This window comes from Doryrhamphus excisus, chromosome 13, assembly GCF_030265055.1.
Source record: "Doryrhamphus excisus isolate RoL2022-K1 chromosome 13, RoL_Dexc_1.0, whole genome shotgun sequence".
In the NCBI taxonomy this organism is placed as follows: domain Eukaryota; kingdom Metazoa; phylum Chordata; class Actinopteri; order Syngnathiformes; family Syngnathidae; genus Doryrhamphus; species Doryrhamphus excisus.
In genome coordinates, this window is record NC_080478.1 from 18159761 (window position 1) to 18174204 (window position 14444).

Here is a 14444-nt window from a genome sequence, read left to right on the forward strand (position 1 = left end):
CTGGCATGAGAGTAAAAAGAGCGAGAGAAGGCAATGAGCGAAGAGAAAAGGCCACCAACTTAAAGTGAATGGCATCAGATCTTGGAGCAGCATTCCCATTCGCGCTCTTCTCGGTGATCCAAGCTGGCTGCGTGTCCGACAAATGGATGTAGCATTCATACAGGCGTCAAAAAGGCTTTCCGGGGGAGACACACAAGCTTCCTCCACCGCTGGGGGCTCCAATTCCACAATTCGGCGGGCGGATGGAATAGTTTACGCCACAATAAGCATTCCTTCTTGTATCGTTGTCGATCGCATAGGACGACAAGGCGAGCCGGTGGGATGAGCGGGCCAATTCCCAAAATAAAGCCACATCTCTAAAGTTGCTCTCTCTCTCTTTTTTTTCTTCTTCTTCTTTCTTTTCGGATCGTGTTTTTTTTAATGCCTTACATGATCCCTCTTCGGCTGCCTTTGCAGGACTGCAAATGGGCCACTCAAGCCATGGAAGTTGAAGAGAGCGGATAGAGCGAGGGAGAGAGGGAGAGGAAAAAGAGAGGGAGATGCTGCAGGATTCCTCCTAGAACTTATCAAGCGCGTACAGGGGCAGATCTTCTTCTTCGTCCTCCTTTAAAAGACATCATCTCAATCCTGGTGTGAGATGCCCTCCACCAAAAGTCACCAACCAATCAAGAGGGAGCTTGTTATCTTGTTTGTTTTTTTTTCCAGTCCATAAGGATGACGAAAGCCAATTAAAGTCAAGTAGAGAGAGAGAGAGAGAGAGAGCCTGATGCTGATGCTGCTTACAACACTCCAATGTCCCAAAGCATGCTGGGATAAACAGCACTGATGTAACCTGGCATTCAGCTGAAAGACACTTATAAGATATTTATAAGAGATTTATTTTTCAAAAGCCCCCGCAGCTTATTTTCGGACAGAAGGCGGAGGATAATGCTGTTGCATGGGTTCGAAAAGCATGTGGACAAAAGTCTTTGGACAGGACTTAGGTCGCGTTAGGTGACTAACTCGGACATTTTGAGCTTCTAATTTAATAATTTAATAATTACATTTGGTAATTATTAAATGTTGATATGGTATGGGTTGTTTGTTTCTGACGAAGAAGCTGCGTTCAAGAACATCACGTTTATATTTGTCACTGTTCAACTTGTACGAGTAGAACTTATTTAAAGGGAAAGTGCACTTTGGGGGATTTTCATTTTCATGTGAGACATGAACACGTTTCTATGTTTTTTAAAGATACAAAAACGGAAAAAAGTTGTCTTAAAAGTATCCAAAAAGCGTCATTATTAGTATTATTATATTGTTACATTACACACTAGCTAGCTAGCTACTAGCCGGCTAGCAACTAGCTTCACCACAGACTCGCCCTAGCATAACGGCGTCGAGCTCACAACGCCTCAGACACCACCAAAAGGTAAGAACACGTATTCGAGATGCTGTGTTTTTATGTTTATTGTTTTTATTTCTGACTTTGGAAAACGTAGTTATGTGAAATCAACGTGTATAGCATGGAAGCTAACTGTTGAGAAACCAGTATATGTGTATCCCATTACGTGCTACTAGCGAGGTGTCGCTTTTGAACTGTTTTTATCTTTGAAAAGCACAGAAAAGAAAAACTTCATGATGGCAAAATTCCCCCTAAAATGCAATTTTCCTTAATCCTTCTGAGATTTTGACATTACTTTTAAGAAAAGTATAATGAAAAAATATGAAAAACCTACAAACATAGCAGCTTATTTTCGGACAGAAGACGAGGATATGCTGTTGCATGGGTCGAAGTATGTGGACAAAAGTCTTGAGGATTAGGTGACTAACTCTGACATTTTGGACAATTCTGTGCTTCTAATTTAATAATTTAATAATTACATTTGGTGTGGAACTGATTGACATGGTATGGGTTATGGGTTTCTGACGAAGAAGCTGCATTCAAGAACATCACGGTTTAACTTGTACGAGTAGAACTTATTTAAAGGGAAAGTGCACTTTTGGGGGATTTACATTTTCATGCGAGACATGAACACGTTTCTATGTTTTTTTAAAGATATAAAACCAAAAAAAGTTGTCTGAAAAAGTATCAAAAGAGTAGTATTATTGTATTGTTACATTACTGACGTATTGACACTTAGCCAGAACACACCTGCTAGCTAGCTACTAGCCAACTAGCAACTAGCTTCACCACAGACTCGCCCTAGCATAACGGCGTCGAGCTCACAACGCCTCGGACACCACCAAAAGGTAAGAAAACGTATTCGAGATGCTAAGTTTTTATGTTTATTGTTTTTATTTCTGACGTTGGAAAACGTTGTTATGAGAAATCAACGTGTATAGCATGGAAGCTAGCTGTTTAGAATGGCTGAAAAACGAAAACGACATGTCATCAATGTACCTGTCACTACATGGTCACAGCGTGTATATTAAACCATAAATTATGTTTTAATAGGCAGTATATGTGTATCCCATTACGTGCACTAGCACTATATTGAGTTAATTTTCCTTTATTGTGTGATTAATTAATTAATTTATTATTGTGCTCACTGCATAGTTTTTTTCTGAACAAGAAATCTTGCAAGATCTTGTGACACCCCAACTAATTAAACTAATGCAATAATACCTTTTTTTTTTTTTTTTTACTTTTTTGGCTCCTGGAACACCAGTATCCTCACAGAAGACGGTTTATTTGAGGGCATCTAACAGAGCTGGGAACCTCATTTCGCTGCACGGTACACTGAAGTGAGGCACTTCTTCCTGTCAATATGAGGTATCCCAATACTTTTTCCATCCTTGGATTCATCGGGGCTTATTGCATAATCAGGCCGGTGGTCTTCCCAAGGCGCAGTTATGAAATGATCCCACAGCCCACAGCCATGTAGTGTACGTGACATTCACAGTTAACTGGCAGTGAGAATCAAACCTTGGTGCTGGAGCTATTGTAGCGCTGTCACTAGAACACAAGAGCTGCTGTGTTCCCCCTTGCTACATTTGTTTCTTCAGTCCGTTGCTTTTTATTGCACAGTATATTGAATTTAATTGTTAAAGGGGACATATTATGCTAATTTCCATCCCTTTGTATTGAGTTTTGGACTCCTATAGAGCAGGGTAACCCGCGTAGAAAGCTTTCTAGATCTTCCAGAATCTGCAACTATTCCAGTTGTATTTCCTTGGATTTCCAGGCACGCCCGCTCTACTGTGATTGGTCCCACTCAGCCTGTACAGCTAACAGCTTGAACCCAGGCACGCCCATATAAGTAAGTGACCGGCTCCATCCAGCCTGTGACTTGTCACAAAGCTCACTGTGATGTCACAGAGAGCCATTGTAAGAAAAAACTCTCTTAATCCGAGAGTTCCCAAACGTCTTTCAGGGATTGCTTCAAAATGCGCAAACTTTCGGCATGATTTAACAGGAGAATAGAACATTCTAACAAGATTTATAGGTCATAAAAGTGGAAAAATATAACAGGTCCCTTTGGAATGTACTTTTAACATTCATACAGAAGAACAGCAGTGGGCTGTTGTGGTTCAATTGACCAGGGTTCAATTCCACCCTCTGCCATCTCTGTGTGGAGTTTGCATGTTCTCCCCGTGCATGCGTGGCTTTTCTCCGGGTACTCCGGTTTCCTCCCACATTCCAAAAACATGCTAGGTTAATTAGCGACTCCAAATAGGTATGGGTCCATAGTCCATAGGTAGTAATAGGTCCATAGGTATGAATGTGAGTGTGAATGGTTGTTTGTCTATATGTGCCCTGTGATTGGCTGGCCACCAGTCCAGGGTGTGCGCCGCCTCTCACCCAAAGACAGCTAGGATAGGCTCCAGCACTTCCGCGACCCTCGTGAGGAAAAAGCGGTAGAAAATGAATGAATGAATGAATGTTAGTTAGCTGGGCTGCACGGCGGTCAAGTGGTTAGCCTCAGACCTTCAGACCTCACAGCTAGGAGACCAGGGTTCAATTACACCCTCGGCCATCTCTGTGTGGAGTTTGTATGTTCTCCCCGTGCACACGTGGGTTTTCTCTGGGTATTCCGGTTTCCTCCCACATTCCAAAAACATGCTAGGTTAATTAGCGACTCCAAATTGTCCATAGGTATGAATGTGAGTGTGAATGGTTGTTTGTCTATATGTGCCCTGTGATTGGCCGGCGACCAGTCCAGGGTGTACCCCGCCTCTCGCCCGAAGACAGCTGGGATAGGCTCCAGCACCCGCCGCGACCCTCGTGAGGAAAAAGCGGTAGAAAATGAATGAATGTTAGTTAGCTGGGCTGCACGGCGACCGAGTGGTTAGCCTCAGACCTTCAGACCTCACAGCTAGGAGACCAGGGTTCAATTCCACCCTCGGCCATCTCTGTGTGAAGTTTGCATGTTCTCCCCGTGCATACGTGGGTTTTCTCCAGGTATTCCGGTTTCCTCCCACATTCCAAAAACATGCTAGGTTAATTAACGACTCCAAATTGTCCATAGGTATGAATGTGAGTGTGAATGGTTGTTTGTCTATATGTGCCCTGTGTGCCCAACTAGTCCAGGGTGTACCCCGCCTCAGCTGGGATAGGCTCCAGCATACCCCCCCAACCCCCGCCACTGTGTTTGAACAGTAAAGATGTTCTTTTTGCTGCATTTTCTCCATCTATTCCTACTTAATCTTAAAATATCTTGAGGTTCTGAACCTGACCTGCCCAAAAAAAAGGAGCCAGCTTTAAAGAAATTGAGGTTGGATTATTCCCTACTTATGTCACTTTTAATAAAGCAAGTAGATAATTGCAAGGTGCAGGCTCCTCTCAATGGGGAAGTGCAGTAAACGTTAAGAAAACAGTGAACAGATTGCACGGGTTCATTTGCGGCTATTGCTTGTGGCATCAATAAAAGGAGGCCGGCTCTGCGACTTGCTTTGTTAAGCAATAAAGATGCAAGTCTGATAAGTTTACATATTAAACCCGTACACACGAGCAATCTGTTACCAGACTTTCTGAAGTACAGAATTGGATATGTGCAAACCGTCGACCCAGCGGTTCCACTCGTCCATCCTCTCCTTCAGTCTGTCCTAATATCGATTATCTGACAAGAAGAAAAGCACTCCATCCTTCCTGTTCCTTCCTCCCCTCTAATCTAACAAGCAGCCTCAGCATATACATCACTGGCCTTTTTAAAAGTCACATGAGGAAACCCGCCTTATTAAATTGCTTTGGTATGCACTGTTGCAGGTTCGACCTCCCATCGTCTTGCACGCACCTATGCCAAAAAGATCATTTGAAACTCAGCCAATCAATAAATGTCAGTGTTAAAGAGCAAAATAAGGGGTGGTTCTTAGAGGTGAGAGTGGAAGAAGAGTGCCATCTAGTGTCACAAAGGGCACATGACTCCTAAATCCTGCAGAATTGGGTTTGATGCCTACCTTACAGTTATCCCAGCTGTCTTCGGGCGACAGGCGGGGTACACCCTGGACTGGTGGCCAGCCAATCACAGGGCACATATAGACAAACAACCATTCACACTCACATTCATACCTATGGACAATTTGGAGTCGCTAATTAACCTAGCATGTTTTTGGAATGTGGGAGGAAACCGGAGTACCCGGAAAAAAAACCCACGCATGCACAGGGGGAACATGCAAACTCCACACAGACATGGCCGAGGGTGGGATTGAACCCTGGTCTCCTAGCTGTGAGGTCTGAAGGTCTGAGGCTAACCACTCGACCACCGTGCAGCCCGGCTAACTAACATTCATTAATTCATTCATTTTCTACCGCTTTTTCCTCACGAGGGTCGCGGGGGTGCTGGAGCCTATCCCAGCTGTCCCAGCTTTGGGCAAGAGGTGGATTAACACCCTGGACTGGTCTGCAGCCAATCACAGGGCACATATAGACAAACAACCATTCACACTCACATTCATACCTATGGACAATTTGGAGTCGCTAATTAACCTAGCATGTTTTTTTTTGGCATGTGGGTGGAAACCGGAGTGCCCGGAGAAAACCCACTCATGCACGGGGAGAACATGCAAACTCCACACAGAGTTGGCCGAGGGTGGAAGTGAACCCTGGTCTCCTAGCTGTGAGGTCTAACCACTCGACCACCGTGCAGCCCGGCTAACTAACATTCATTCATTCATTTTCTACAGCTTTTCCACATGAGGGTCGCGGGGGGGGCTGGAGCCTATCCCAGCTGTCTTGGGGCCAGCCAATCACAGGGCACATATAGAAAAACAACCATTCACACTCACATTCATACCTATGGACAATTTGGAGTCGCTAATTAACCTAGCATGTTTTTTTTTTTTGGAATGTGGGAGGAAACCGGAGTACCGGGAGAAAACCCACGCAGAGATGGCCGAGGGTGGGATTGAACTCGGGTCTCCTAGCTGTGAAGTCTGCACGCTAACCACTCGTCCGCCATGCAGCCCCAAAACTTAAGTGAAATACAAAAAAGTACAAAAATGTTTCAAACTGAAAATATGTGCTCTTGTTTAATATAATTGTTTCCCAGTCATCCTATCTCTAATATGTCTAATTTGATGGAATTTTCCCAAAAGATAAAGCTGTTCTCCTTATCAGTCCCTAGCCTTAATGTCCCCAAAGAAGCTCATATCATGTAATGTTTTACCAATTTCCCTTTTCTCTGTTTTTACCGCTATCTGGGCTACTTACTTCTTGTGCTGCAAAACACATGATTTGCTCCCAGGGGAATCAATAAAGTGTATTTTTAGGCAAAGAAGATGCAGTGACTAAGAAAAGCGTCTCACATCAATGGATGCCGGAAGATAAGCAGAGATGGTCTTAATCCTAAACAGCATCTGACCTTTACCGCAATATATATTTTAGCAACTTAATCGAAATGTATTTTAATACAGTAAACCTCGGATATATCGGATTCAATTGTTCCCACTGGTTTTGTCCGATATAAGCGAAATAAATAATAAATAAGCGTATACCGGAAAATGTCCGTTTTACGCATATATCGGATTTATATGCGTAAATCGGATTTTATCCGTTATAAAAAGGCACTTCCTTGACTATGTTTCCAATGTACCTGGACGCGCAGGCAACGCTGCAAACGCTGCAAATGACGTCGTATAGCGGCCTGTCACGATTCGGCGAATCGGAGCGCCACGATGCGGCCATCCGATATATGCGAGGGAAATTTAATGGAAATGCATTGGAACGGGACTGGAGATTTTGTCCGAAATAGGCAAAATCCGTTATAAAAAATCCGATATATGCAATGAATTTTTATTGGAAATGCATTACAGAAAAATCGGTTCTTTTTTATCTGTCCGTTGTGAGCGAATTTCCGATATATCCGAGTCCGATATATCCGAGGTTTACTGTAGCAGTATATTTTCAGATACAATTACACCAAAAGTCTGCGACTACATGAGTGCTACCAACATTAGGAAGCTGCGGTTCATTGAAGAAATATATCCATCGCCTTTTCAACGAGATCTAGTAGTTAAACTTAAAACCACCTGTCCTCGTCGCACATATCCACTTAGATTTATAGACGCCATTCCACTTCCTCTCCTCTCATTCTTGTCACTTCAAAAGCTTAAGAGTCCGGTGACGGGCCCGTGGAGAGAGAGAGAGAGGGAAGGACAAGGAAGGGGGGGGGGGTCCTATTGTTCATCGGACCCTTTCACAGAAGCTGAAGAAGAAGCGAGAGAAGAACAATGGCGTCCCATTGCCTCAACTCACATAAAGAAGGTTGTGTGGCCTAAAAAGAAATAGACCAGTCAGAGGACATGTATAGACCTGGAGGACTGACTCCACTTCGTACCAAACACTTGCAGAGAGGAGCAATCAATCATGGTGTCAAGTCAAGTATTGGCTTCTCCTTTTGGGAGTTGCTGGGTCATCATGTATGATATCCATGTATGATATCCATGTATGATATCCATGTATGATATCCCAAGTGATATCACTTTAAAACTTGGCAGATTCTTGGCTTAAAAACACAAGCACAAGAATCTGTGACCATAGTTTTTGCAGTGCAGGGAATCTGTTTCCTTGCAGGGGGTGCTGGAGCCTATCCCAGCTGTCTTGGTTAGCGCACAGACCTCACAGCTAAGGAGACCAGGGGTTCAATTCAGTTCAACTCGGCCATCTCTGTGTGGGTTTTCTTTCTCCGGGTACTCCGGTTTCCTCCCATATTCCAAAAAAAAACATGCTAGGTTAATTAGCGACTCCAAATTGTCCATAGGTATGAATGTGAGTGTGAATGGTTGTTTGTCTATATGTGCCCTGTGATTGGCTGGTGACCAGTCCAAGGGTGTACCCCGCCTCTCGCCCGAAGACAGCTAGGATAGGCTCCAGCACTCCCTGTGACCCTCGTGAGGAAAAAGCGGTAGAAAATGAATCAATGTTAGTTAGCCGGGCTGCACGGCAGTCGAGTGGTTAGCCTCAAACCTTCAGACCTCATAGCTAGGAGACCAGGGTTCAATTCCACCCTCGGCCATCTCTGTGTGGAGTTTGCATGTTCTTCCTGTCCGGGTACTCCGGTTTCCTCCCACATTCCAAAAAAAAACATGCTAGGTTAATTAGCGACTACAAATTGTCCATAGGTATGAATGTGAGTGTGAATGGTTGTTTGTCTATATGTGCCCTGTGATTGGCTGGTGACCAGTCCAAGGGTGTACCCCGCCTCTCACCCGAAGACAGCTGGGATAGGCTCCAGCACCCCCGTGAGGAAAAAGCGGTAGAAAATGAATGAATGAATGAATGTTAGTTAGCCGGGCTGCACGGCGGTCGAGTGGTTAGCCTCAGACCTTCAGACCTCACAGCTAGGAGACCAGGGTTCAATTCCACCCTTGGCCATCTCTGTGTGGAGTTTGCATGTTCTCCCCGTGCATGTGGGTTTCTCTCCGGGTACTCCGGTTTCCTCCCACATTCCAAAAACATGCTAGGTTAATTAGCAACTCCAAATTGTCCATAGGTATGAATGTGAGTGTGAATGGTTGTTTGTCTATATGTGCCTCGTGATTGGCATATGGCAAATACCTTCAGCAGTATATCCTTAAACATATCAGGACTCCCTGTCATATAGAGGATCTTTGACTTAAAATACGAAGGTGTCCACACCCCAAAGTCAGCCTACCACGTTTTTGGGGGTGTTCTCTCCAAACTCCCCCGATTGATTCACCGATCGCTCAAGAGGTGCGTCGCAAGACATTTATCCCATGACGCAAAATTGAGTGTCCACTAGAAGAACAATACAACCCTGAGGTGCTCCACGCATACACACAAACCTTCCCTCCTCAGCCCCCCTACCCCCCCCCACACACTTCAATGAGGGGGATGAAGCCCAATTAGCATTTCACAAGTAGCTCTTTCCTCCTCTATTGCCACCTTCCCCGCAGAGTCCAATGCTTTTCTCCTCTTGTCCTGTGTTGGGCCTTGTTGTTGCCGTTGGCAGGGTGACAGTATTCGAGTGTGCAAACTTGTGCTATTGTCCGCCGGGCCAGAGGGAGCCATGGAGACTCCATAATATGACACAGGAAAATGTTTGCTGATGGCAATTCTATGGGCTTTGTCCCCTTACTCTTTCTCCTTCATGACGACTCGATTTAAGTCTCTAAATGTTTGACTACAAATGCAGGAGTGCTATCCAGGCTCCTTTTTGCCTTTGTCCCGCCGGGTTTGAATGAGTAATTCAGCCTTTGTGCGGCTCGATTGAGGGGGCAAACAGAAAGACAAGATTCTTCAGCGTTCAAGCCCCCTTTCCATGGTTATGCACTCTTTAGATCACACCCCCCCCCCTTCTTATCCCTTCTTCTCATCTTGCTATAGCTAACATCACTCTCTGAGAAGTAAACGTAACTTTATTTAAAAGCATACATATTTAGTGTAATACCCATACCTGGTAGTCCGCACTGTGTTTTTTTTTTTTTTTTTTTTACAAATCTATAACAAATACTCTGAATGATTAAAAAAAAAAAAGGCATCAAGTAAATGCCGTTTTTTCCTCTTCACATCTCCATGACAACAATTTGCAATGGGGAAGAATTCGATAGCAGGGCGCTCGCAGGCTGATTGGGGTCCATTGTGAGGGGCCTGAGGTCGCTGATTGGTTCAAGGGAAGCGCCACAACTACAAGGAGTTTATATTCATTCAGCTTGCTCAAGTACCCCCAAATGCAGGCTGGAGACCGCTACAGAGGAGCACCCCAACACCACCGGTGAGTCGCATTTTGTCGTATAGCTAATATATACATAATCAGTCATTAGGATTCATTTTTTTGGGAATTATATAGTTATGTTAATATAATATTAGAGGGTTTTCCCAACGGTGACGCAGTGAGCCTCATGTGATAGTATAGTACATCTTGCCCCCCCCCCTTTAGTCCCCGAAAATCTGATTTTCTGTAGCGTTTTTGCAGGAATTATATCGTTATGTTAATAGAATATTAGAGGGTTTCCCCAATGGTGACACAGTGAACCTCATGTGATAGTATAGTACAGGGGTCTCAAACTCAATTTACCTGGGGGCCACTGGAGCTAGGGTCTGGGCGAGGCTGGGCCGCATCAGGTTTTCCAAAAAAAAAACGCATTTATTAAAAACAGAAAAATTAATAAACTTTGCCGATTTTCTACAAGAAAAGCTCTGATAAAACATTCCACTGTTCTCAAATATTTTAATTTTAATTTTTCTACACAAAATAAGATGAAAAATAAATAAACAAATCAAGAATAAAGAAAATCAATCAGTAATAAATAAATAAATATAATAATAATAATAAAACGGCAAATAATAAAAACTTAAGAAACCACATATAGTTGGTGGGTAGACAAATTATTTTTTTCAGATTAAAATGAACAAAGCATTATTAGAGCCCTGTAGACATGACAAAACACGACTATAGTCACATTTATACTCTTTTTATTTACAACATATTGCGCAACTGCAGGGTCTTGAGACACATGCTAACTCGCAAACTAGAGCGCTAGCGACTTAAACGGTAGCCTTCAAGTTATTTCCTTTAAACTTAAATAGCCAAAAACTTACCACTTCCACACGTATAGGGAGGATAACTATTAAGAGTTATTTAACCTTTAACATGAACATTAATCAAACGTAATAATTTTTTCTGGGTACATGATACCATACAGCATCCATATCAAACTTGCGCGGGCCGCACTAACATTAAACTTTCATATCAAGGCGGGGGCCTCAAACTAGTGTCCTGCGGGCCACATTTGGCCGCGTGTTTGAGACCCCTGGTATAGTACATCTGGGCCCCCCTTTACTCCCTGAAAACCTGATTTTCTGGAGCATTTTCTGCTCAGACTTCTAGATTTCGGTTACTGTCACCAAAGCCTAAAAATCAATTCATTTGCCATAACAGAAGTCAACTTTTTTTTCTTTATTTTTGTCAAGCTGCAAGTCAAATAAATAATAATTTCACTTTCCCTACCTGCAGGTTTTGATGATGGACTACAATTTTTAAAACATGGATTGACGATTCATCGCGGAAACAGAAGTATCGGATAAAAATGGCAAATGCAGACAACGAAGTGAGAACGTTGCTCAATTTTGTGAACCTCGCATCGAGCGACATCAAGGCGGCTTTGGATAAGTCGGCTCCGTGCAGACGCTCGGTGGACCACAGGAAGTACCTACAGAAACAGCTCAAGCGCTTCTCTCAGAAATACTCCCGTGTGCCGAGATGTCACCCGCTCCGATCTGCGCAGTGCGCCAAACCCACGAGCGCCGCCGGTTTACAAGTTCCAGAAAAGGACGCGGGTGCGAGTGCAGACAATGTGTGCGGTTCTGTGGAGCAGGTCCCAATGAGGAAACGCCAACTTCCGGCCTCTTTCTGGGAAGAACCCAAAATAACCAAGCGGGATCACTCCCAGTCCGGACTTAGAATGAATCACCCAGCATCCACAGACACCAGAGATCTCAGAAAAGGTCATGATGAGGACGCAAAGATCTCCAAAGAGGCTCTGAAACTGGAACGTATCTCTCATCGCGGGTTCAACGTGTGTGCTTGCTGCCCTTTCCAAGTCCACCACCACCACCATCACCACCACCACCAGCAGGTCATCCAGGGTCACATCATGGTGCCGCATCCCGCTATAGGACTGTGGTGTAAAACGGAACCTGAGAGACCGGAGCAGAAGATTCATACGCACGTTGTCGTCAAACCCATACCCACCAAGCCCGCTATCCCGTCGCCGATCTTCAGCGTCTTTGGCTTCATTTAAACACAAATACGACTAATTCTTGTCATCTCAGCAATCAATAATGAGACACTTCCTCAAGCACTTAATGGAATACTATTTTTGGCTCACTTCTAGAGGACTAAAATGCACTTCTTCATGTTCTTGTTTCTCTGATCCCGCACAGTAAGTTGACAGGTTTCTACTTTTAGGCTCCTCTTTGTCGCAGTAATGTTTGATACACATGCTTTCATTTCTTAAATAAACGATTCCCACAAGAAGTCCCGTGGGTTTAAGTTAATTTTTATCGAGGTTTTTCCTATGAAATGAAAGTTGAAAAAAACAAAACAAAAGAGAAAGTCACATCATAAGAGTTTATAAATAGATAGAATGCTTTACAGATATATTAGACATGATTAAAAATAGGACACAGACAAATATAAAATGTACTTCATGGAGGTCATCTTATCAGTCCATCCCGGTGAGGTATCTTATCAGTCTTCCTGGTAGAGGTAAGCTTGTGAGGGATCTCAGTCTACGTGGGCCCACTTGGGTGCGAATACTTAATCTGCAAAGGTGCCGCAGTGAACGAGGTGACACTAAGGAGAGACATAAAAATAAAAAAAAAACATGCAGAAATATGAACAAAGTGGAAAGAAATTTACCCAGCAACCACTTTATTAACACAAAACCTGTATCACGTATGAAACCCTTGTAAAGATAATTACATTCTGTACAAAGCAAACCTCCACCAAGGTTAATAATTCCTCATATTTCACACTTAAGTACACTTAAGTAACAGCTCCATCTGCTGGATCATGAAGGTCACTGCACCACTTAGCCCCAGTGCTCATTCATTCATTCATTTTCTACCGCTTATCCTCACGGAGCTTATCCCAGCTCTCTTCAGGCAAGAAGTGGGATACACTCTGGACTGGTGGCCAGCCAATCACAGGGCACATATAGACAAACAACCATTCACACTCACATTCATACCTATGGACAATTTGGAGTCGCTAATTAACCTAGCATGTTTTTTTGGGGGGAATGTGGGAGGAAACCGGAGTACCCGGAGAAAACCCACGCATGCACGCGGAGAACATGCAAACTCCACACAGAGATGGATGAGGGTGGAATTGAACTCAGGTCTCCTAGCTGTGAGTCCTGCGCACTAACCACTCGACCGCCGTACAGCCTGTTTCATCCCTTATTATTCATTCATTCATTTTCTAACGCTTATCCTCACTAAGGTTTCGGGTATGCTGGAGCCTATTCCATTTCTCTTGGGGCGAGAGGCGGGGTACACCCTGGACTGGTGGCCAGCCAATCACAGGGCACATATAGACAAACAACCATTCACACTCACATTCATACCTATGGACAATTTGGAGTCGCTAATTAACCTAGCATGTTTTTTTTTTGGAATGTGGGAGGAAACCGGAGTACCCGGAGAAAACCCACACATGCACGCGGAGAACATGCAAACTCCACACAGAGATGGATGAGGGTGGAATTGAACTCAGGTCTCCTAGCTGTGAGGCCTGCGCACTAACCACTCCGCCGCCGTGCCGCCCTATTAACAATTTATAGTACAGAAAGAAAAAAAAATCAGCAAATATGTGAAGGAGGAAATGTCAAACCCCAACTAGGCAGTAATGTATTATTAATAGGGATGTCCGATAATTATCGGTATGAACATTAATCGGCCCGATATCAGCATACAAATCTGATATTGGTCAATTTCGGTATCAGGAGTAGGAAGAAGCAAAGCTTATTAAATCCTACCCCTCCATCTGGTACTTTTACAATCAGTAAATGTTACATTTGTTCACTTCCTGCTTTCCTAATATAATTTAGTTTTTTTTTATTTTATTTTTTTAATTTAATTTAAAAAATATTTTCATTCATTCATTCATTTTCTACCGCTATTTTTGTTTTACATCTTTATAAAAAAAAAATAATGTTTTTTTTTCCATTTGAACATGCATCAGATTACAATTGAATGCATCACATAATCAGTTCACAGTTCCACATGTCCAAAAGGAGTAGGAAGAAGCAAAGCTTATTAAATCCTACCCCTCCATCTGGTACTTTTACAATCAGTAACTGTTACATTTGTTCACTTCCTGTTTTCCTAATATAATTTAATTTTATTTAATTGTATTTTTGTAATTTTTTTTGTAATTTTTTAAATATTTTCTTTTTTTTAATGGTTTAATTTCATTTGAACATGCATCAGATTACATTTGAATGCATCACATAATCAGTTCACAGTTCCACATGTCCAAAAGGAGTAGGAAGAAGCA

The 14444-nt window shown here is 43.2% G+C and overlaps 3 protein-coding genes across 11 annotated transcripts in view; 1 reads left to right on the forward strand and 2 right to left on the reverse strand.

The window, feature by feature from the left end:
• Nucleotides 1–1171, reverse strand: part of prima1 (proline rich membrane anchor 1) — a 57565-nt gene extending 56394 nt beyond the window's left edge. The window contains exon 1 of the mRNA XM_058090749.1: nucleotides 1–1171. Coding sequence (XP_057946732.1) covers nucleotides 1–159 — 159 coding nt within the window. The 5' untranslated portion in view covers nucleotides 160–1171.
• The window catches only part of LOC131140375 (protein FAM181A-like), a 15078-nt gene continuing 1471 nt past the window's right edge, over nucleotides 838–14444 (forward strand). Inside the window, exons 1-6 of one of the 6 annotated variants that reach the window (XM_058090744.1) lie at nucleotides 880–1411; nucleotides 2124–2232; nucleotides 2652–2755; nucleotides 3168–3242; nucleotides 9981–10154; nucleotides 11397–12998. In XM_058090744.1, coding sequence (XP_057946727.1) covers nucleotides 11470–12183 — 714 coding nt within the window. In that variant the 5' untranslated portion in view covers nucleotides 880–1411; nucleotides 2124–2232; nucleotides 2652–2755; ... (1 more) ...; nucleotides 9981–10154; nucleotides 11397–11469 and the 3' untranslated portion in view covers nucleotides 12184–12998. Of the gene's footprint in view, nucleotides 2233–2651; nucleotides 2756–3167; nucleotides 3243–9980; nucleotides 10155–11396; nucleotides 12999–14444 lie in introns of those variants that run through there. The other 5 variants (XM_058090742.1, XM_058090745.1, XM_058090746.1 and 2 more) reach the window with 5 other exon arrangements.
• LOC131140372 (ankyrin repeat and SOCS box protein 2-like) overlaps nucleotides 10992–14444 on the reverse strand; it is a 21097-nt gene continuing 17644 nt past the window's right edge. For all 4 annotated transcript variants that reach the window (XM_058090739.1, XM_058090738.1, XM_058090737.1 and 1 more), the window contains one exon: nucleotides 10992–12737. In XM_058090739.1, the coding sequence (XP_057946722.1) occupies nucleotides 12607–12737 (131 nt within the window). In that variant the 3' untranslated portion in view covers nucleotides 10992–12606. The remainder of the gene's footprint in view (nucleotides 12738–14444) is intronic.